The sequence below is a fragment of the Geospiza fortis genome, unplaced genomic scaffold, assembly GCF_000277835.1.
Source record: "Geospiza fortis unplaced genomic scaffold, GeoFor_1.0 scaffold40, whole genome shotgun sequence".
NCBI lineage: Eukaryota > Metazoa > Chordata > Aves > Passeriformes > Thraupidae > Geospiza > Geospiza fortis.
This window is the reverse complement of record NW_005054297.1, coordinates 29,293,650-29,316,487: the sequence shown is the minus strand read 5'-3', so window position 1 is coordinate 29,316,487 and position 22,838 is coordinate 29,293,650. Positions and strand designations below refer to the sequence as shown.

The 22,838-nt window shown below is 38.0% G+C and overlaps 1 protein-coding gene across 2 annotated transcripts in view; it reads left to right on the top strand.

The window, feature by feature from the left end:
• TMEM131L (transmembrane 131 like) overlaps positions 1-22,838 on the top strand; it is a 71,810-nt gene that overhangs the window by 37,569 nt on the left and 11,403 nt on the right. Inside the window, exons 7-25 of one of the 2 annotated variants that reach the window (XM_031055423.1) lie at positions 1,125-1,278; positions 3,111-3,169; positions 3,526-3,634; positions 4,594-4,699; positions 5,343-5,496; positions 6,109-6,279; positions 6,585-6,654; positions 8,595-8,712; positions 9,277-9,415; positions 10,413-10,522; positions 12,167-12,239; positions 14,286-14,428; positions 15,051-15,193; positions 15,520-15,706; positions 16,795-16,980; positions 17,859-18,008; positions 18,553-19,166; positions 21,255-21,409; positions 22,676-22,800. In XM_031055423.1, coding sequence (XP_030911283.1) covers positions 1,125-1,278; positions 3,111-3,169; positions 3,526-3,634; positions 4,594-4,699; positions 5,343-5,496; positions 6,109-6,279; positions 6,585-6,654; positions 8,595-8,712; positions 9,277-9,415; positions 10,413-10,522; positions 12,167-12,239; positions 14,286-14,428; positions 15,051-15,193; positions 15,520-15,706; positions 16,795-16,980; positions 17,859-18,008; positions 18,553-19,166; positions 21,255-21,409; positions 22,676-22,800 — 2,966 coding nt within the window. Of the gene's footprint in view, positions 1-1,124; positions 1,279-3,110; positions 3,170-3,525; positions 3,635-4,593; positions 4,700-5,342; positions 5,497-6,108; positions 6,280-6,584; positions 6,655-8,594; positions 8,713-9,273; positions 9,416-10,412; positions 10,523-12,166; positions 12,240-14,285; positions 14,429-15,050; positions 15,194-15,519; positions 15,707-16,794; positions 16,981-17,858; positions 18,009-18,552; positions 19,167-21,254; positions 21,410-22,675; positions 22,801-22,838 lie in introns of both variants that reach the window. The other variant, XM_014310826.2, reaches the window with a different exon arrangement.

The window sequence follows — 22,838 nt, the reverse complement described above, 5'->3', positions numbered from 1 at the left end:
ATTCCTGAGCTGCTGCACTTCCCTGTTTGGTTCTTGCGGTGCACAATGCATTGAGAGGCTTGAGGTGCACCTGAGCATTGGAGGCTCTGTAGAGTGCAGCTTCCTGCCCTCTGCTCTGAGCTTCCCTAGGGCATGCCACACCTGTGCTCCAGTCTCCATGGCAGCCCTTCTCCTGCTCCTGGCAGCCATTTCAAGTGCTGGGCGTCTCTGAGGCTGTGTGAGCTGTGAGCTGTGATCCCATCCTCAGGCACTTCCACACTCTGCTGTCCTTGCTTGCACCACTTCCAGCTAATCAGCTGGAAGTGTTCTGCACTTCTGAGAGCACTTCCCATGCCAGTTTTCTCCTCCTAATCCTCCATCCTGAGCAAATTAGTCCTCCTTTAGTCACCTTTGTAGTTTGAATTTAGTGACCTTTGTGGTTTGATGCAGGACTAATTTATGTTGTTCTCTGTTGGTTGTCTAGTTCTATTTTGCTTTGTTGGCTTTAATTTTTTTTGCAAAATGGTGTCCGTGTCTTTGTAGTTGCTATGACTTAGCTGTGTTAACAGCAGCCACTACTTACAGACAGAAATAAGATCCTACTTGTATTTTTCTGAAGTATTCTAGCCAGACAACAGTGTTTTCTATTAAGAATTGTACATCTATGTTTGTTTTTTTAAAATTACTTCAGTGAGAAATGGAGACAAAAGCACAGGATTTGGAAAAATTAACTATAAACAGACCAGTGAACATGAACTGTCTTCCTACCATTAAGACACATGCATCAGTCTGTTTATGGCACATTTTATTGAAGGCAGAGGATTTAACAAAGGAAACTGTTTTACAGTCCCTGAGGTGAGACTGACTAAGACAGTTTATAAATTTGCATTCTCTCAAGGTTCAGTGTCTTTTTTAGTTGTTTTTGTCTTTGTTTTTGCTGTGCTCTCTGTACCTGCACTGTGCTTGGTTTCTGCTGAGATTTTAGCAAAGGTCCTAATTACTTTTGTTTTGCCAGCACGTTGGTGCTGGAAACCTTGTCTCTCAGATAATAGCTTTGATTAATTTCTCCAAGTTCCTTAGTGTAATGATTTTTTTCTGTTCTGTCCCCCATCACACACACACCATATCCCTTTGTCTCACTCCAGAGTTGCTGTTTTATGTCCGATGACCCAATGCTGCTAGAAATGAGCTTAACAGTAAGAGTGGAAAATGCCCAGCAAGATTTTGTGGAGCACAGACAATACTTACTGGAGAATCTTTTGATAGTTTATGTAGCAATGGAAAGAACAAAGACCTCAGGTAAGTCCTAAATCTACCTATCAAGTGTAATTCAACTTGGTTTTATACATAATTTGTAATTTGACATCCTAAATTGAATCAAATTCAGTGACAGCTTAATTTCACAAGTAAGGGAAACCAAGTAAGTTCAGTTAAACACAGCTAGCAGAGAATTTGTGTCAGGCAGAGTTATCATAAACAGATATAAAGGTAACCTTTTCTTTATAAAGGTAACAATTGTAAAGTTGTAAACTAGATCTCTTTCATTCTTTAGTCCCCCATGCTTAAATAGTTTGGAAAGATGACATGGTCTTTTTAATTCTATAACTGCATTTCTGGTTTTCCATTAATTAAATTGACCATAATGGGATTGTGAAGGCAGAGTGGTTTGTATGGTACTGGGGACAGTGGCCATTATGGAAAGGAGGGTAATGAGGTAATACAGATGTGCACATCATTTGTTCTTGTAAGCTAGAATTCCACAGGCAAAGCAATCAACTCCTTGCAATTTCTTTTTGCTGCAAATCCTCTAAATCCAGGGGATTTAAAATTATTTATAGAGCCTTGCAGTCTAGTAGAATAGCATTTTTTAGACATTTCTGCCAGTTTTTCTTTCTGATTGGAGAAGAAGAAACTGCTTAAGAATCCAGATTAAAATAATATTTTTTAACATACTTGTTGAAGTGGAACATGATCTTTTTGTCTTTTGAGAAATGCATTTCAAAATCTAGTCACGAAACAATAGATACAATATACATAAAACAATATCTATGAAATGTTCTGTTTCCCTCGTGCCTATTCTGTGATGTGGTATTTCAAGAGCTGAAACTGAAATACCCTTGTAAACCTAGTTTCCCTGCCAGTGAGATGCCAGGGCTTTGTTATGTTGAGTTGTGGATGTACATTTATTCTGATGCTGGTAGAAAATTGTTCCCATCTGTTCTGTCAAGGGTGCTCACTGTTAACACTTTCGATGGTTAAAGTACTAGAAGTATCTTTTAGGGCTGTTTCCTGTTAAATATAGTGCAATTTTAAGTCCTGTCTGTGCTAGAGGTTGGTCCTATAAGCCTTTTGGATTAGCTGTTGGTGGGACAGCAGGTAGGCAGGGTCTGCACAGGGGAACTAACCAGCTGGGAAGGCTGCAGAGGAGGAGCTGTGGGGTATGTGGAGCTCATAATCAATACCTTGAACCCTCTTTTGGAAGCTGGCACTTGCAGTTTTGCCTTCAAGCAGCTGAGCAAAGCACACACATTATTAAGAAATCGTGGCTGCTCAGGTGGGAGAATGTCCTTTCATGTCAGCCTGCATACACTGATTTAATGCAAGTATAAGCAAGGGCAGAAACTTAAAGTTACCTTCCTTGTGGAAGGACTGTAGTATGATGGTCACCTCTTACTCTGTCCTGCTGCCCTTCTTTTGGCCCTCTGTGTCTTCCTACTGTCCTGTGGATGGGACCATAGCTTTGCCAGTGACCAAAGGTGGTTCCCCAACATAGCTGTACCACCTTACCAGTAGGTGAAAGCTGTCTTACCCCTGTCTCCTGCTGCTTTAGGCAATAGTTTGCTACCTACTGGGTGATAGGACCATTCCTGATTTGAGCCCAAAGTACTGAATCTGGCCTTGCATTATTTCCTGGAAATGCTTGCATTTTAAAGCTTACATTTTAAAGCATTTTTAGTCCTCTCTCAAATTTTTGCCAGCTCAAGATGTGAACAGTTCCTCCTTTTTACAAGGGTATCTGTCACACAAAGATTTTAGAAATTTAAATTGGGATTGTTTCTCCTGTGAGTGTCTGACAAAACAAGTGTTTCTGTCCTTGGTGATCTTACCTTGGTGTTTGTTCCTTTGGACAGGTCATTCATCAGTAGATGTGTATATCATGCATTCTGGAAACAGCCTGGTGCATATACAGGTAATCGTGGGCTTCAGGAAGTCATAATTTAGGGTGGTGGATTTGATTAGGGAATTAGCTTTCTCTAATAGCAGATTGATTTTGCTGGTGGCAAATGTCACACTTCTAAGTTTTAAAGTGTGCCCAAATGTCTAGTAGATCCTTGAGATGACATGTTGTAGTTCAGTGATGGATTATTTTTTTTTTAATATGTAAGAGCTGTTAACTTGAATAAAAATTCATGTGTTGATTTAGAAGATAAGAGAAAATGGCAGATGGTGGCATGCAAATTTGACAAGAAGATAGACTAATACAGGAGCTGCAGCACTAATAAGGGTAGTACTGCTATAAAAACAACTTGTTTTGTCTTCCTGCAGGAAATACGGCAGTTGTCACAAAAAGACACATCAGCTGTGGAGTTTGAGCCAGTACTGCTATCCTCATCATCTACTAACTTCACAAAAGTTGCTTCTATTTCTTGTAAAGGTACAGGTTACCCATATTTGGAGATAATGTGATTAAATAGGATTTGATTGCTGAAAAAAGGGTAGTTTTTTTCAGCAGAGACCCTGAAAGATCTCAAAATCAACTTGTCTAGACTTTATTGAGAAAGAGGATGAATTCTTTTTGCTAGTATTTTCCACCCTTTTTGTGTATATGTGGTTCTTCTTATGCTGGTTGAAGGCTCTAAGCTATACATACTTGAAAACGGGGCAAAAAACAGTTGCTGAAATGTTAGCTGACTTTACAATAAGCATAATTATTGAATATGCTTTTTCAACATCCTTTTATGGTTTATGGGTTTTTTTTTCTGTTTAAAATATGTTTTCTAAAAGGCTATTGTGCTTGGGTGGTCATTTTCTATGACATTGTGTGGCAGGACTATTGAAGAGGCTTGCCTGAAACCAGACATGTTTGTGGAAGAGCAGAGCTTGGCATTTAAGCATTCCTGACTCCAGCCTGCTTCCTGTTCTGGCCACTAGACTGCAGTGTACAGACTTTAAACATTAATGAAACAGCTGCTTTCATAATGACATTGAGACATGTTTTTCCTAGGGAAAACATGGATTAATAAGAAAGAAGGACTATTATGTTAAGTGATTCTCTTTTTCAGAGCAGTTTTTCATTTGTTAAAAGAAGGCAGTGTGCTCTGATTGGTAAGAATGCTATGCCAATGACAGGTGGTTAAAATTGCTCAGGTTGCTCTTTGCAGCCTTATTGTGTATTTTTGAAGGTGTTTAGCATTCATGAATACTTCTTAAGGCAAGGTTTGAAACCTCTGAAAAAACTGAGTCTTAGGACTCAAACAATTAGATACGTTACTCACCTGGGTGAGGATTGCACCAGCAAAGGTTCCCCTTTTTAGTGTTCTTGCAAATCTTCCCATGAAAATAATTTTTGCTCTGCTTCTGGCTGATGTATTCCGTGTGTCTGCTCTTTCCCAGCTGCATCCTGTGACAGTGAAAGTCTTTATTCTGACAACAACAAGAACTATCTTTTGAAAGGCACTACAACACTCAAAGCCTGTCTTTTCTGTCCTGTGATGGAAGGGTAGGTTGACAGTGGATTTTGTTTGTTTGTTAACGTGCACTGATACTATAATGAAAGTACTGTGCCTTACGTTTAAGAGATGAAGTTAACTTCCTTTGTTACTCTGTGATTCCAACGTCAGTGAAGAGGCTTCTTCCTATTGTTGCTGTGTCATTTGCCAAATGTCACATTTAAAGCAATAATTCTGTATTTTACCCCAAGAAGAATTTTAGGAGCCAATAAAAAGATGTGCTTTAGCAACTCATATCATATAAATGTTGCTTAGTCTATGGTTAAATTTCCAGCACCCTTTTTAATGCAACATAGAAGCTGGATAGTCATAGAAAAAATGTGAAGTATTTTCCTGCTTCAGTCATCTTTTGCCTATTTCATTCAGCCAGCTGTATCACAAAGCAATAGGCAGTGTTGTACTATAGCATAACAAGAGGGGTAGACACTTTGCCTGTCTCTTTTATGTGGTACTTGTGAATTTTTACTCTCATATGTCATTATTCCCAAATATATAATTTTGTTCTTCTCTGGGAAAGCTTAGAAGAGTCCCATCATACAAGAATGCTATGTTATCTTCTCTTGTATAAACCACTTGTTGTGTACTCAAGGACAATAGCAGATGTATTTATATTTTTTATGTATTTACTTATAGGTATTTTGATGTAGATCCTTCTGCAGCACTGTTTCATATAGAGCCACATCATAATACTTCAGGATATTGGTCCATATGGTTTACAAACAATTTTTACTTCAGCATTGAAGTGAATGAGGTCTTCATAGCCAGAGAAACAAAGAACATAGTAAAGGTAAGCTTTATTTCTTCTTTGTACAATGTTTTGTAGTTGATTTAAAGATATGGACCTTTGGCATACAAAATAGATTCTTTGAAGAACTCTGTTGTTATAGCTGGTTGGAATCAGTTGAAAATAAAGGTTTATGTACATCTGTAACTATTAGGTTACTGTCTCAAAAGGCATTATTCGCTGTCCGGCTTACTTTTGTATTGTTTTATTGACAACTGTTCTTTCATTTGAGTTGCAGCTACAGATGCATCGAATTACAGACCATTGCTCTGTTCTCAGAATTGTTGAATGTGTGTGTTTGTGCTCTCTAGGATTCAGCATTTCTTCATAGTGGAAGCCTTTAGTGCATAGATGACCTTTAAAGCTGATAATTTACTGGCACAACTGCTTGATTCAAATCAGGCAAATCTGGTTTATGAATAAGCACATGATGTAGGCATCTAAATGGCTCTTATGTTTTGATATTGGGATTTGCATAAGTGCACTGTATGGATCAGGTATAAGCACATATGACCATGTAGTAACAGCAAAAACACAAAAGACAAGAAAGCTTGCATTTTTCAATCAGAAAGTGCTGTACCAGTTTTAATTCAGCTGTTGTTTGATTCTTTTCAGATTCTGAACTTTGCTGAACCTCTGACTCTACCTCCAGGCTGCTGGAATGTTTTTTCTGTGAAGCTCAATGTGAAAGACACTGTAACAAATGTGCTCTCTAGTATTTGTTTGTCCACAAATGTGGGAGTGATGTTCGAAATACCTCTGCAGATATATTCAACTGTGTCCAAGGTATTGTGTTCAGCTCTGTGTGTTGAATTATTATTTTGCACTGCAAACCCAGCTGCAGCAGTGTCTCTCTCAGGCCAGAAATCTGTTCATAGTGCTGAAACAAAAGCTCAGTACCAGACCACTCTGTTAGACCATTCTGAAGATTGAGAAGTTAAGTCCCCAGAGTTGAACAGCAATGGAATGATAGTTCTCTTGGCACTTAATTGTCTTAATTCAGAATTCTCTTATTTGACTCTATGAAATTATGCACTGAGAAACTGAAATGTGTTCTCTTGTTGTGTCATATTTTTGTTTTGTTTTTCCAGCAGGGAGATCTTAATTTTGAAGCAATTGCCCACTGTGATATTCAGTGCTACTTGGGAAAGTCTGATTCAGGTAGGCTTGTCTGAGGCTTTTTTTGGCAACTGATAGTAGTTTTATTGTAGAAAAATCATTTTATATAGCAAGACTTGTAATGAGAATATTGAGATTGTTCATGCAAGTACTTAGTTTTACATTTGTTTAAAGACATCCACTTTTCTGGGAGTATATAAATGGCTGAGGGTACTGAGTGTAGTATTTCAGACATCTAGTTCCATAGCATGTGCTAAGCTATTGTTCTGTCTTGAAGCATTTTTTTTTTAAGTTTTAGTATTTAAGACTCTCCTGTGAGTTCTCATTGATGATGTATTGCCCTTTTCTTTCTTCATGCATGTTTTCTTAAGAGATGTTGAAGGAGAATGGTAAAACTGTCTACTAACTCAAAGTTATTAGCAAATGTGCATAACCTGGGCCCAGATCCTGGGAATTCTTTTATGAAAAACAAACAAAAAAAGTTGACCAATATCTGCCTGTATCTAGAGTTAAATTTGAAGGTCTTCTCTTTATCTCTTTCCCACAGCAATAATTCCATAGATTTCAGCAAATATGGTTTTTCAGGCTTATAAAACAGCATCTTTAACACTGTATCATATGAAACAGAAAGAAGGGGTCTCATTTTTTCTGGAACTGAAGAATCTATCTCCAGATACTGTAATGCTGGGAGCTGTTTTAAGTACCTGGCTGGCATTTACCAAAATACAACAATAGATATAACATGGCATGATACTGCCTAAAGAATGAACCTGTTAAAAGCTGGTTCAGAATAGTGGTTTTTACTCTCTGTGCAGTAAGGAGTTTCAGAGGGCAGCTGGTATCATAGGCTTTAAATATTTGAGCACTCTCCTGGAAATGATGATATTTCCTAAAATGTATCTTTGTGAGAGGATATGAGGAAGGCAGTAGTAGTCAGTCAGATGTGAAAAGGAGAATTGAGGTGACATATAGAAACATGTGACTTGAACACTTACGGAGACGCTTGCATACTAAGCTCTGTATCTTAGAAGCAAATGTTTGCTTTTTCTTTTTTTTTTTTTTTAATCTCAATGAAGGAATATGACTGATACAACTGAATACTTGTTGTTTATTTTATTTTCATTCTAATAATGCACCTAGTGAGATCTGTCCTTACAGGTATTCTGCCTTGTGCTTTAGGATACTATTTGTTAAACAGAAATGTGTAATGCGTTAGCCTGAAAATACTGATTTAAAGAAATTGTAGTTGGATTATTCCAATAATCACCAATCTCCATTCATTACTTTAAACATTAGGGATTATAAAATAAAGTACATGCACTTTCAAAATAAGTATTTTTTGTTTTCTTTCTAAAGAAGCTTGCTTTTCTAACTACTTTCTGCTGTATGAAAATGCTTGAACCAATATGAGTGTAACTTTCTAAAATGCACTAATCTTTAGACTGATGTAAAGCTTTGCAATTCATCTTAAGAGGAATTTGAGAAAATTATCAGCATCTAGAAAAGAAGCTAAAATGAAAAGACTGGTTTTGCCAAAGTGGGAATTGTTATGTTCCCTGCTGTGCCATGCTACTATATTTTTGTACCACTGTGTCGCATATTATCTTGATACTTTACTGCCATCAGTGCAGGGTACTGTGTAGACTACTGATGACATGGTTACTCTTCAGTGGCATCTATTAGGAATAGCAGCAATAAAAAGGTCTCACTAAAGCATACACAGCCTGTGCAATGACCATTCTCTTGTTTGCATGTACAGTAACTTTGGTTTTGCAGATGTATTTCTTTAAACAAATCTGATATGGAAATTAATATATATACACCCTTGCATATTCTCACTTGAAAGGGGAGAATTGGGTTGCCTTTTTGTTTAGGGTCTGGATGCTTTGCAGATACTGATTACAGATTTTCAAAAGTAGATTTATGGAAGGAGCAAACATTATTTATCTCTGTAAAATCTGAAAAATCTATTGTCCTTTCAGCAAATCTGCTTTGGCAAAAGAGTCTCTCTCTGGACCGTTCTGCCTGGGATGTGGATTCCAAGCTTGCAAGTGACCTTTATGAAAGATGGCAAAAAATAAGACGTGGGGAAGCATGCAGGTCTGTACAGAATCTGTTGAACTTCTTAATTCAAGCCAGTACAGTGTTGTAAAAAAGAATATTTCTGTTCTGAAGTATTCTTAATTAGAACAAAACATTCTGGACCATTTTCTACACTTGAGTTAGTTCTCTTGAAGCACATGGAGTTTCAGAGCAGACACCCCCAGCTTTCATTTCAAGGCACTGCCAGCCACAAGTAAGCTTTTCAGCCTAGAATGTAAATAATCTGACTGTAGTTGTCCCGCCAGGGCTACCTAGCATGAAAGCAGTCCAGGCATGTTTTACCAGCTCATTTTTGGAGTTGCATGAGTCCTTCGTCATCAGGTTGTATAGGAGTCTTCTCAGGGTCTTCGAATGGCTTTCAAGGTTTTTAGTCCCGGGCCTACAGACACAGAAGTTAGCTGTTAGGCTGAAGTTTTATGGACTTTATTTTCTAGAGACCATTTCCAAGAAAAGATAAGTTGATGCAATTATAGGTCCTGGTAAATCATCTTGTTGTAGTTCTTTATTGGAAAGAAAAAAAACCCAAACTAATTAAGCTTTCTGCTTTTGCCAATAAAGCAGGAGAAGTATTTTAGGATCAGCTCGCTTTACTCAGCAGAAGAACTCTGAAGAGGAATCCTTTGCCTTTTTCTTGCCACGATTGACTACAGAGCCTGGCCTTACACTCGACTTTAATGCCACAGCTGTTAAAAGTAGTATGGTGAGGATGGTTGTTACTACACTTTTTTCTGAGTTGTGTGTTTAGCTTGTTTAAATAACAGAGTCTGTGGTTAATATTTGGTGCTGCTTAGCATTTTCCTCCTGCTTATAAACTGTTTTGATCTCAGTTAAGACACTAAATTTGAATCCCTTTGGCTCTTTGATAAGTTTTCTAGCTTGCTAGTTGTAATACTTTAGTACAAGGAGAAGAGTATAGCAGTGTAGGTTTTAAGCAACAAATTTTGGTAGTTGTTAAACTTTCCTTGTGCTCATTATATAAGTTACATGCTTGTGGTAAAATAATTGAACATGGGACTAGGGATAGGGTGCGTTGTCATTAGTGATGCCTGTGAGGCTGTACAAGATGGCCTTCCTCATGCCACTGTCTTGTCTAATGGAAGTGTGTAAAACATTTATGAGAGCTACATTGCTCTGCAAGTGTTGTATCTTCCAGCCACACTGACAGTTGTTTATTTCTTGTTTGTCAGATTTAGGTCTTTGCTAACCTAGTCTAGGCCAGAACCAGTCATATGGAAATAGTTTTCATATGCACACACTGTGAATTACCTTATATTCCATTTGTCCAATTTAATTGTTTGTCATTACAGAAATTTTTATAACCTGCTTGCATTCAGACTTCTCTAAGAAGGGGTGGCATCTCACTAACTTTACTTTCTTCTGTGCTAGAGCTTTGTTCACATCTGTCTGCATAAATCAAAATCCAAATGAAAGGGTTGTTTGGGGAGTGGGGGTGGTCTGTATTTTTGTATATGTGTTTCAAAATGCACTCTTAGCTGATTTTGCAAATTCTGACATTGTGGTGACACGTCCTGCTGTTACATGCAGTCATGTGCATGTATGATTATACTGCATTGACACAAAAGCCAGATTGAAGTCCCTTGAAAATGCAGATTGTATTGCCAGTGCTGAATTATTTTACCAACCATTTCTCAAATATGTAGTTTTTAACTCTTTCTTTTCCCCTCCAAACTATTTAGGTAAAATATTTCGTACTAAGAAACCCTTCATCCTTCCCAGTTACGTTGCAGCTTCTGCCTCTTTCTTACTACCCTGATCCCCAAGCTTCACTGAATCTGCTGAACAAATGGTAATAACTATCTCAGGATACTGTTTTCCCTTTAAAAGATCTTATTTGCTATGCCTTATGATTGTTACTTACTGGGTTTTATGTAGTTTTTCAAAGTGCAACTTAGATGGAGATTATGTTCTGACGCATTTTGGAAGATAGAGCCATATTTGAGGCAGCTCCCTGTATGGTGCATGCCTTTGTGATGCACCTCATCACTGATAAAACACAAATTTAGCATGTTTTAAGCAAGTTTGTGTCTGCCAGATATATATTATAGTTGTTCATCTTCTAGTATCTGAGGCTTAGTGCAAGCTGCCCAGGTGAGGTGAACAGCTTACAGAATTGGGCTTGTGCATCTCCTCACAGTGCTAGTTGGTATCTATAGAGTCTGTAGACAGATCAGTGAAAAGAAGGCATTTGAACCATCCCAGAGAAGAGTTTTCTTCTTGGCCTTTTCTTAGGTAATAAGCCCGGTCAAAGAGGAAACAGGAACTGGGAAGAAAAATGCAGGTTCAGAGGGAGCAACCTCAGCATTAAAGTTTAGGCTCAGCTAAGTAAATGTTTCTGTGTTGTTTTAGACTTTCTGTTTTAGATTTGAGATGATCTAATGAGAAATCTACAGGAGAGTTAGATTAACAATAAAGGGACCTGGTGAGTGAGCTGAAGTTCACAAAAATAAGCCCTGTCACACTTTGAAAAAATGTTATCATTGGTAGGAGTGTGTGGTTAGAGACAGTGGGATTGCTCCTGTGCTTAGGTGTAACTTGCTTATTTGGGGTCCCAATCCCTGTGTAATTGCTTCCTTAACCTCATTCCTTTACATAGGTACATGCATGTGCATATATATATCTGTGTATATATATGCACATTAATAACTCCATCTGTTTGCATACTAAATATGGTTTCCACATAGACTCTTTCTAGTGGTTTGCAATTATATTTTCTCTGTATTTGCACACTTTTGTTTCTGCAGATCTTCTAAGGTCACCAGAAATCACATCCATTAACTGGTTCTTTTTAAGCTAATGTCATAGACAGTTATGACAAGTGAGTTTTCAGTTCAGTGGCTGGAGGTCCATTCATCTATAATCTACATTTTACATGTTGGTTTTCTTATGTCAGTTTTTAATACTTAATGTCAAATAATAATTTGCATTTGGACAAACAAATGCTTATAAGTTGCATTTGGACAAACAAATCAGTTGCTTTAAGTGAATTTGATTTGCACATTATGTGATGGAAAATAGGAATTTGTCCCAGACAAATCATGAGCAGAAAGAGGGATATTTGAATAAATTATATGAGATTTAATAATGATTATTTCTTAACAGTTACACGAGCAGAAAGAGCTTTGGGGAATTTGTGTTTGTGTGGCTTAGAAATTCTATTTCTTGACTGTTATCTTTTACAGTATTCTACACTGACAGACCTAAAGTGCCCAGCCATTTGTCTGTTTTCCAAATGTGTAGAATCCACATAAAACTGATTTGCAGCATATTCTATTAAAATGCAGACCCACATTTCCACCATATTTCACACTGCCAAAATGCAATTATAAAAGTAGTCTCTATTTAAGAATAGATGCCAGCATGTAAAAATAAGTCAATGCAGTTCTGACAGGCTGGGTTTCAAATGCTTAACTTTTTGTTTTGGTTTATTTAGGTTCGGCATAAATGTGCAAGCTATCAACTTCACAACCACCGAGTTCAGGCTAATGGATGAATGTTCTCACAGGGTAAGATGGCTAATTTTGGTAGAAGTGGTCTGACACACTAGAGAAGGATTTTTCTAGCTATGTTACTTCTGAGTTCTTCCCAAGTGCAATTTAAAGCAGTTCCACAGTATTTTCTCGATTCTTTGTCAGATTTGTATCTTTGCAGTTAATTATTTTCAGGGTTTGAGCCAGTTTTGAATACAGCTGTAGGGAGGAAGTGCATGCATGCCTGAAAGTGTGTGGATGTGCTGTTGGGGCTTCATCCTTAGCTCCAGGCTGACCATGAAGTGTCAGGCTGTGGAGTCAGTGATGTCAGGAGCGGGCTGGTTCTCTTCTCAGTACAGGGAAGCAGTGTTGGGTAGTTCATGGGAGGAGGAGCTGGGATTTCTGCATCTCAGCTACACGCCATTGCCAACTTCTGCATTCAGGTTTGGAGTGTCATGGTTCTCTCTGGTTCCCATTGCCTCATTTTTGCATGAGTGTGGTAAGACTTGACCATGAGCTGTGCTTAAACCCTGAGATGTGCTTAAACCCTGTCATGGATGACAGAGAAAATGCTGTATCAGGGATGCTGGCATATTCTGATGACCAGAGTACTATCCAGAATACCCAAAGAATTTCTTCTTAAGACTTCTGGTTTATACAAAAGCCCAGAATTAATGTATTTTCCTTGCTGCTTGGGCATACTGCAGCTTCATCTTTAATGTCCTGTGTAGATACATGTTTCTGCACATATGCTTTTACATCTTAATGATATATTTGTACCTTGTAAAAAGAAAAGAGTATGTTTGCTACACTAATCAAAGCTGACCTTTCCTTTCTGGCAACAGTTGTAAGAGTAGTTGTAAAAGAGAGGAGACAGCAGTTCATAAATCCTAGCCTGTAGGCACCCTCTGAAAAAGGGAAGGTAGTATAGGGGTAGGAGTGAGTTTCCACAGTCTCACACACCATACTCTTGGCCAAATGGAAAAATAGCTGTGGATCGTCACATCAGCGTGTGCAATACATGTTTTTCTTTAGGTTTGAAGAGCTAGGGGGAACATGGATGGTTTGGCAGATTTTCAGCACATATGAGACAGATCTTGCCTTGTTAACCAAATAAATAGTTGCTAATATTTAAATTTTTGCATTTGACATAATTTTCGTAGTCAGTTTATGTGCAGTGAATTGTTAGGCTCATCTTTGTAGGGAGTGACATGGGGAAGTTTGCAAATACCATACATGGCTTGCTTTTAATAAATACTGATTATTAAATGCAGGTTCTGATAGATTTTGTGCAGTATTTTTCATAAAATAGGCTAAGAATAAAAACATTTTGAACTGAAAAAGATCAGAAAAGCTGTTAGTACAACACCCATAAACTGAGAAACAACCAAGTTAGAGCCCATTTTGGAATCTTTATGGTTTTTTTGACTGCTATAGGTACCTGATCACCCCTTTCTAAGAGGGGACCCCAGTTCTGGAAGAGCAAGTTATAGGGCTATTTTAATTTTTCAAAGGCAGAAAGAATAAGCAACAGTATTAAAAAAAATTACATTATTTCCAGACTAAGTGAACTTCTGGTAGTTCTGGTTTTCAATTAATATAGTTGAGAATTCTCTTTGGCTTCCTTCCAGTGACTCAAATGATCAGGATATTTACCAGCAGTCCCTTTCTCACTTCAATCAAGTTGTAAGTCATGCACTGAGGGTATAATGGTTGCCACATTTCCCTGTGCAATCAATACACTTCAGTTCTTGCGTTGTGAAGTGTTTCAGGATTTCTTGAATATGAAAGACACTATATAATTTCTTTTCCATCTGAGGAAATAAAAGCTGTTTTAAATAACGGAGTAATGCATTCCTCATAATAAGTGCAGTAATGCGAACTTTTGCTCAAATAAACCATCTTATCTGATGTTTTATGTTGTCAAAAGGAAAGACTTTGGTATAATGAGGGAGTTAGTAGTTTCTGCACCTTGCCAAAAATATTCTGTGTGGTGCTAAGTGGTGATACAGTGCTTTCTTTATTGACATCTTTAAACACACATGTTTTCTGTGACTAAGAAGTGCATTTTTTGTTTAACAGAATGCACATCAAGAGGACCTCATCAGCAAGAAATGTAGTTCTGAGATGCTTTGTTTAAGTTTACAGCCACTGGAAACGAGAAAAGTTGGTGTAATTTTTACACCTCTTGACTACAAAAGAGTAGCTTCCCTTATTTTAATCAGGTAAGCCAAATTTTAGTTGTAAGTGAGAATCAAGCAGCTCAATGTAAAAATGAATTTGCAAAGTCCTGGCATATAGACAAATGGTCAAAATTTGAAAGTCAGAATACCTCTGGTTTAATAAAAAATGCTTAGAGTGTGTTTGTGCCTTATGTCTCAGTCATTAATTTTCTTGATATGTGATCAGAGGGTTATAAAATGCATGTGACTGTACTGAGGCAGTTTTGAGTTAAGAGAGAAACACATTGTGTGGCTTTGCTGTTTTCAACCTGACTTAATAATGATAGGAGTTATGGATCCAGTGAGTCTTTTATGCAGCCAAACTTTGGTTACCTTTGTAGGAAAAGGGAGTTTATTGAATGAAGAAGCAACCGTTTTTACTAGGTGACACAGTTTTTATCTAGTGGCACTGGTCACTAAACTTGCTCCTTCACTGTGGGAAATTCACGAGTGGCTGGTTCTGGAGTGATCCTGTCTCTGTTTAGGGGAAACCTGTCTAGGTTTTGCCCCTGATTCTGTTCTGACACACTGTTATCTTGGTTTGGCACCTAGAGAGCAAAGCCATGATTTTGCAAACTTAATTTGTGCTTTATTGGCTGATTGCTTGATTTTTATTTTATGGCAGAAACAACTTAACTGTTCTGGATGTGGTCAATGTAGAAGGCTTTGGAGCCAAAGAATTGCTTAAAGTAGGGGGAAGACTCCCAGGTGCAGGAGGATCCCTTCGATTTAAGGTGCCAGAAGCGACACTAATGGACTGCAGACGACGTGAGTAAGGAGAGACAGGTTTCTGGTTGTGCAGCTGCCTGCTTTGCTCTGCACTGGAACTCATACAGAACATTAATGTTACAGAAACAGAATGGTAAAAGCTGAAGAGCTTGGCCATGAGAAGTGTAGATTCTGTTTTGTCAAAACTCTGACGGAAAATACTTAAAAGTTTTAGAAACACACTACTGCAGAATAGTCTGTATTAGATCTTGGACACTTATGGGGTTTTTTTTATTCAATTATAAGTAAAAATAGGAATTTATTTAGGAATGTAAGAAAATTGTCTCATGCACTGTAAACTAATTGCTCTCTTTTCTTTCTCTAAGAACTGAAAGACAGCAAGCAAATTCTATCCATTACGAAGAACTTCAAAGTAGAGAATATTGGGCCTCTTCCTATAACAATTTCATCAATGAAAATCAATGGTTACAGTTGCCAAGGATATGGATTTGAAGTGTTAGACTGTCGGGAATTTTTCCTAGCTCAAAACTCATCACGAGAAATCAGCATTGTGTAAGCACTAACAAATTTGTTGACAAAATAACTGAAGTGGAAATTTGAAGTAATTAATTTCAGAAACAGACACTCCAATGGCATACCACACACAAAATTTTGAATAGAAATTTAGTAAGAATTTCCCTCAGGATAACACTAACAAATGGATTATATAATACTGGTTCTTTATATGACCCATTACTTTTAAAAAGCAGCATACATGCTTTTATCAGTGCATTATGAAGTAATAAATTAAAACAAAAAAGTTGCCACAATTTTTTATTTGCTTGTTATTCTCTAAGCTTGTTCCAAGTAGCCTGACCACAATCTAGTCATGTTTTCCCAACATTGCACATAGTCTAAAACTGATTCTTTTTAAACTGTCCTTGAGTGAAATATACTACTGTGACTTAAGCAAAAGTAAAGTTAATGTTACTGTAGTAAAGTAATTGTGGTTTCCCATACAACAGATTTCACCTCTACTGATTAGAAAGGCAAGTTATACCTTTTAGCAATTAAGTAGAATACTGAGATGGGTCAAAGAAGTAGAAGAAGAGACAAATCTGGTGTTTCTTCTGCTTTCTGTATCTTTCCAGTACCTAGAACCTGGCCTTTTCTGAAATCATGCTGGCTGTATGCTGGACAGCTGTGCTTTTGTTGATTAACCTGAGTTGATTATGTGTATTGCCTTGATAAAAGGAAAACGTCACAGTAATAAGAGTATTGTGAAGAGTCACAATAAACCCACAAAAAACATATTTTGCCAATTTAAGATGACCTAATGCCACCTGCACAGTTTAAGCAGATAGTAGACACTTTACTTAACTGTGCTTTAAAATTATTAAATCATTATTTCATATAACTAAACTGTTATTATTAGATGAACAAATTAATAATTCATATTAATAACAAGGCAATATTTTAGTAATTTTAAGAATACTATTAAATTATTGGTAAATATTATTAAATTAGTTTTCTTATTTATTATTATTGTTGTTCCAGTTGTCATCATCATATTATTTGTATTTTTGTTATCAATGTGACTTCAGAAAGTAAAATTCAGCCCAACAACAAAGAAGTAACACCACCTCTGTTTTTCCTGACAGATTCACTCCTGACTTCACATCTTCGTGGGTAATTCGTGAGCTGACACTGGTGACTGCTGCTGATCTGGAGTTCCACTTCACGCTCAACGTGACTCTCCCTCACCATCTGTTACCGCTGTGTGCGGATGTGGTGCCAGGACCCAGCTGGGAAGAGTCTTTCTGGAGGCTCACTGTCCTCTTTGTAAGGTAAGGCTTTCCTCACAGCACCCCAGAGCTCCTACAAGATGCAGTGCATGTGAATGTCATGGTGATAACACACATGGGCTGATGCATCCCTAGCTGAGATGCCCCTGCACACTATGCTACTGCTTGTGTGGTTTGGACACTGGAAACGGTCAGAACACAAATGAAGTAACAGCAGTGACCACTTTGCCTGCTTCTAGATGCAACAGAAGACTACAGGGATCTGAAAAACCAGGAATTTTTCATTCTGTTTTCCTGCTAACAAAATTTACACTGCATGATTGAGAAGGTGGTTTGATGATTTAGAAACATTTTTGTTTTAATCCATGTATGTTTGATGCAATTAATACACTGTGAAGAGAGAGGATATTTTGCATCTACATTTTTAGTTCAGAAGTATGATGGCATTTGTAGCTGATTTTATGCCAGCATTTTCTCTAGGAAAAGAAAGAGACAATATTTAATAAATACCAAAATAATGACAATGACTATCATAAATGAACAGTGATGAACATATGATGTCTTATGTCATATTATGGTATGATGTAAGACTGCAACACAATTACTTCTAAATTACCTTCAAGGATTATCTCTTTTAGAATTAACTTTTTCTTTGTTCTATTTTTTTCTTTTAAAGTTCATGACTGAGTTATTTTATCAAGCTAATAACTAGTGAGGCCTATAAGGAAAAAAAAAAAGGAAAAGAAAATACCATTACAACTATCATTTTTAAGACTGCATTTTGAGTTTATTGTTTGTCTTTTTATTTAGAATTTACTGAAAAAATATTTGAGAAGTGTATCTTGTTAGAAGCTTTTTAACTCTTTTACTGAATATTCCTGAAAGTTGTAGACACCAGTATCTGTTGTTTTCTTTGGCAGTTTGTCCCTGCTTGGAGTGATTCTGATAGCCTTCCAGCAAGCCCAGTATATTCTAGCAGAGTTCATGAAATCAAGACAGAGGCCAAATCCTAGTGCTTCACCACAGCAGAACAGCAACTCTGTTGACGTAATCAGCTCTGATTCCTACAAGTAAAAATACTTTTTTTTTCTTCTTTTCTACCCTGTCTATTGTGGAATGGTGCTTTCTGTCTGATTCTCACTGATATTGCTGTGTGCTGGTTTAAAGGAGACAGTGTTCCAAGCAGCCTTTTTTAGAGACCTTCCACCTCAAACCAGGAGGAATGGAGGAACTCAGGGGGTTATTAATCTTGAATATTGCCAGTAATACATAAGGTAAAAATTGTGTGATGAAAGTAAAGGATACACCAGGTGTGACAGCCATGGAGAGAATGGAAAACACATTGATGGTTCTCAATCTGACCCTCTTGAGTGGTCAGTCAGGCACTTATTCACTGAAGCATGTAAGTGTGTTGGAAGTCTGAGCAAATACTTAGAGTATTGCTCAGTTCTCACTGAAATCAGAATGTGCTTAGCTGGTATGGTAAATTAAAGACCTAAAGCAATTTCATGGCTTGTGAATATGCCCCCCTTTCTTTTCTTACAACATATCTCATAAAACAATTTATGATGGCTTTGTAAAGAAAAACAAATCCCCCTTTTTTTTTTCCTCCAGGGGAAGCTGCAAGACATTTATGGATTCCTATAGTTCCTCAGATAAAGGTAAAGGGAAGGGCTTCCTGTCTGTAGGCACTTCTTCCAGCCGAAGTCAGAGTGCGGCAAAGAGAAGTCCTGCGACCTACAGCCACTCTCAGAAGAAACACAAATGTTCAGTTTACTACAGTAAGCAGAAACCAAACACAGCAGCTGGCAGTCCCATTGCAGCTGCTGATGAGAAACAGAATCAGATTGCAGAGAACCAAACCTCAGCACCAAAAGAGGACATTTGCACTGATGTGGTCAGTGAGAACTGGGTAACTCTGAAATATGCAAATGGCATAAACGTTAACAAGAATTTAACTCTTCCAGAAGACTTTCTGGGTAAAGAAGAAAGTACACTGAAAAATACAGTTCTCATTAAAAATACTTCTTCAGAGTGTGATCTGAAGGAAGATCTTCAAACATGTATGTTTCCTAAGGAAACTAACCTTAAAACTTCAGAAAATCTAGCTGAGCTCAAAGAACAGGAGTTCTGTTCTGTGAAGATGTCGAAGAAGCTACCTGAAAGTCACTTGTCCAGAAATTCACCTCAACAACAGCCAGAACTGCAAGAAATAAGGAAAAATAGTGGTAAGTTTTTCTCAAATTCTTTCAGTCTAAATTACTAAGTGAAATCTTCTGATGAGCTCACTGTGATCAGGATTTTGTCTTTTACATGGGACAAGGGAATGTGGTGTTTCTTATGTGTTCACTGTGATTTGTCTGTTTACATTCCTGAGGAAGCAGGTTACATTTAAAGTTGTTTTATAAATCATAAATTTGCTTGGTTTACAAATTTCAAGCTTGTTGCCGTAGCATTTGAACTGGTAAAATAATTGATGTCCTAGATCTGCTTGTAAGACACAAATTGCCCTTGTCAGATATTCAGAAGGATCTCAGTTTGCTATTTTCAGCTCCACTGAAAATATGGGGGTTGAATCACCAAGCAAGCACATTCAGAAGCAGATAGTCAGACCTCCTTTGATAAAACCACCCAAAATAAGAAAAACCTGACATCAGGATAATATGAACTTTTATTATGTAGGAATCTGCAAATCAGTGTTTTCCATAGTAATTGCATAGCTGTATTTTTTACCTTGTTTTTCTTTTTTGGAAATTGTGGGGCTAGGCTGCTGGGAACTCTTACCTCTTTGCTTCGCAATTCAAAATTTTAAAATCAAAAGCAGGATAGGAGAGCATATCCTTTGGAAGCTTGGCTTTACTGAGGCACTTGGCAAAGTAATTGAATGGTGAAAACTGGCATTTGCTGTAGCTGTGGCAGTTTATTTAGGGAGTGAGCATCAGAAAGGGATTTCAGGCCCTGCTGTGTTGTGTAGTTGCTACCATGGGCTTGTTGCTTCTTGTGTTGTTACCTGTGAGCTATAGCAGGTATAAGTGTGCAATCTCAGGTGAAGGCAAGATATTTTCACTCATTCTTACAAGGTATTTTGAGTTTCTTCATATGGTCCTGAAATGCACTGTTGCTTATTCTTTCGTTTGAATTAGGAGATCATTCAATATATTCCGTAGTACAGCACTAAAGGTAATCTCTCTTGTTCTCTATTAGCAGTTGTGGCTTTCTGCACTATCAGGCATGTGATATTTCTGTGTTTCAAGACATTTAGTAAGTCTAAAAAATACCATGTTGCAGTGTTTGTACCTTGATTATAGTTACAGACCTGGTTTTGTGCAAACAGCGAGTTCAGGACCTCAGATACTCACATGTTTGTGTGCTGGAGAGCAACAGAGCATTCTTTAGAGCTCTGGCAGTCTCCCTTGCCTGGTGTTTCATTCACATGTGCTCCTTTTGCAGTCCTCATGGCTGCCTGCTCCAGAGAGGAGCCAGTATCTGACTCAGAGCTGGGATGTTGTAGTTGGTTGGCAGGAAACTGTAAAAACATTTGGATGTGCCTTTCCCGGTTGAGAAGGACAGTTCAGTTCAGTAAGTGATGATGTTTCTCACACAGAGCAGCTGAGAGCCTCGGTAGCAGATCACTGTGGATGTAGTGCAGGCTCTGAGATACCTGGAACTGATCAGAGGCAAAGTGAATTCTGTCCTGTCCTGGCCCAGGCAGAGCAATGTGACTCAGCTGAGCTAGTTGTTGAGGCAGACTTCCTCTTGAAGCTTTCATCTATTGGACTCTTAGATCAAAATAATTCTTCTTCTTCACAAGCTTCTCGAGTAAAAGAACTTTTAGTGTAGAACCCATGCTAAAGCAAGGATGACTACCCTTTGTCTTCACAGTGAATGCAGAGGACACTTCAGAGGTGTCAACCACCAAGTAAAGGCTGTCCTTTATCCCCACTCAGCTTGCAGGGGTTTTTTCTCTTTGCTTTTTAACCCAGTGTTCTCTGGCTTCAAATTCTACCTTAGAGACCCATGGCTGAGCCTCAAGTAGCTCAAATTCAGATGAGATGAGCAGGACTTGTGTAATATATCCATGCACTGGGAGTGGTGTGCTCATGACCATGAACCACCACAAAGCTACTTTTTGCAACTGCTGTAAGAATTTTTACATTGCATTAGCTTTTGGTTTTAAAATTTTCCAATATCATCAGCCTAGACAATAGTCTCCTGTTTTGGAAAGCATCACAAGGCTGTTTTTTAGGAAAGGTATGTGGTTATGACTGAGAACCCCTTCTCTTCCCATGCAAACAGTTGTTATTGTTTAATTGTAGGGAATAGCCAGCAAGTGCCTCTCAGGAATGAAACAGAAAACTGCGAGACTTCAAAAAAGCAGATCAACCTAAAGCCTTCCACAGAGAAAAAGATTAGTAAGGGACCCAAGGAAGAGACTCCATGCTGTGCAAAAGAGGAGATTACTTCTTCTGAGGTTGGTATTGTGATCTTTCTCCTTTTCAAATTTGAAATTCTCTTTTATAGTTTATGTACATATATATACACCTATAGGTATGTATGTGTGTGTAGGGATTATTTTGTAGAGTCACAGACCTGAAATGCTGTAAATTAGATGAATGAGGAAGAGTGCAATGTGCTGTCCCACATGCCTTGTGTATTAATGCTGCTTTATGGAATGGTGAACAGTTTGGGTAAAAATCAAAACAGCCATATATATCACAGCCAGAGATGGTTACTGTCAGAGCAGGCACAAGCATACTGGAATCCAATGCCAGCTGTCAGGCATACTAATGATGTGGGAACATTCTCTGCAGGGGAGGTGGGCATATTGGCCTTCACTTTCAGACCTGATCTCCAAACCCAGGGCTCTGCATCAGAAACTTGCATTTGAGAGTACAGCAGGCAGAAGCCCTCTAGCAGATTGTGCAGTTGCTGAGAAGGATCATTCTTCACCCCTGGTTTGATAAACACATCAGACTGTACCTTTGTTGCAGGCAGCATAAAACACTAAAAGAACTTCATCAGGCAATTAGTAAACCTGAGAATCTGGATTGTGTTTGTATTCTGTCTACTGGATATAAATCCCATGGCAAAATGGTGTAAGGAAGAATTGCTTACATTGCTTGGGGAATACGTGAGAAAAGACACGGTCTTGTCTTGCTTTGGGAATTGTTGTTACAAACTTCTTTGCCCATGTGGCTGTTGGTGCTCAGTTTGTTTCTTGCATTTCTTGAAATGGCTAGTATTTGCTGGTAACTTACTCCATAATTTCCTCAGCTGTAATTCAAATGAATGCCTTCCCCCACTGCCTCCAGTTGCTGAGGAAAGGGAGGATTTATTGCTGCTGAACTTGCACACCAGCTGATCATAAATCTGGCAGATGTTTTTTGGTTTTAGCACATTGGGAATTTTATTGACTGCTTTACTTTTTCTCCCTGCATTTTTTATTTCCCTGAAAGTCAGAGCTAGATGCTGTGAAAGGGAAAATGCTAAGTTTGGGATTTCAGAAATTTCTCTCTCATCATCTCTTGCTGTCTTGATGGACAGAGTCTTGGAAAGGCTGGTTAAATTGATGGTGCTGGAAAGAGGATGTGCTGTGGAAAGCCACTAAATCATGAAGTAACTATGCATTTGGGTCAGGCCATTTTGTCCAGAGAAATTTAGCCAGAAAAATCCAGTGGAGTTCATTGACTAAGTTAAGTTCATTTTATAATGTCTCAGCTTGTATTTTTGCCTTTAGCAAGAAGATGCATATAGAAAGAAGAAGCCTCAGGAGAAAAAGGAAGGAAATATACCAAATATGAATTGGAATAGAAATAGAACGTCTAGGAAAAATAAGAAGAAGAATGTAAATATATCCACAAGGTATGTATTGCCTCACCAAATCATGAAGAAACCCAGAG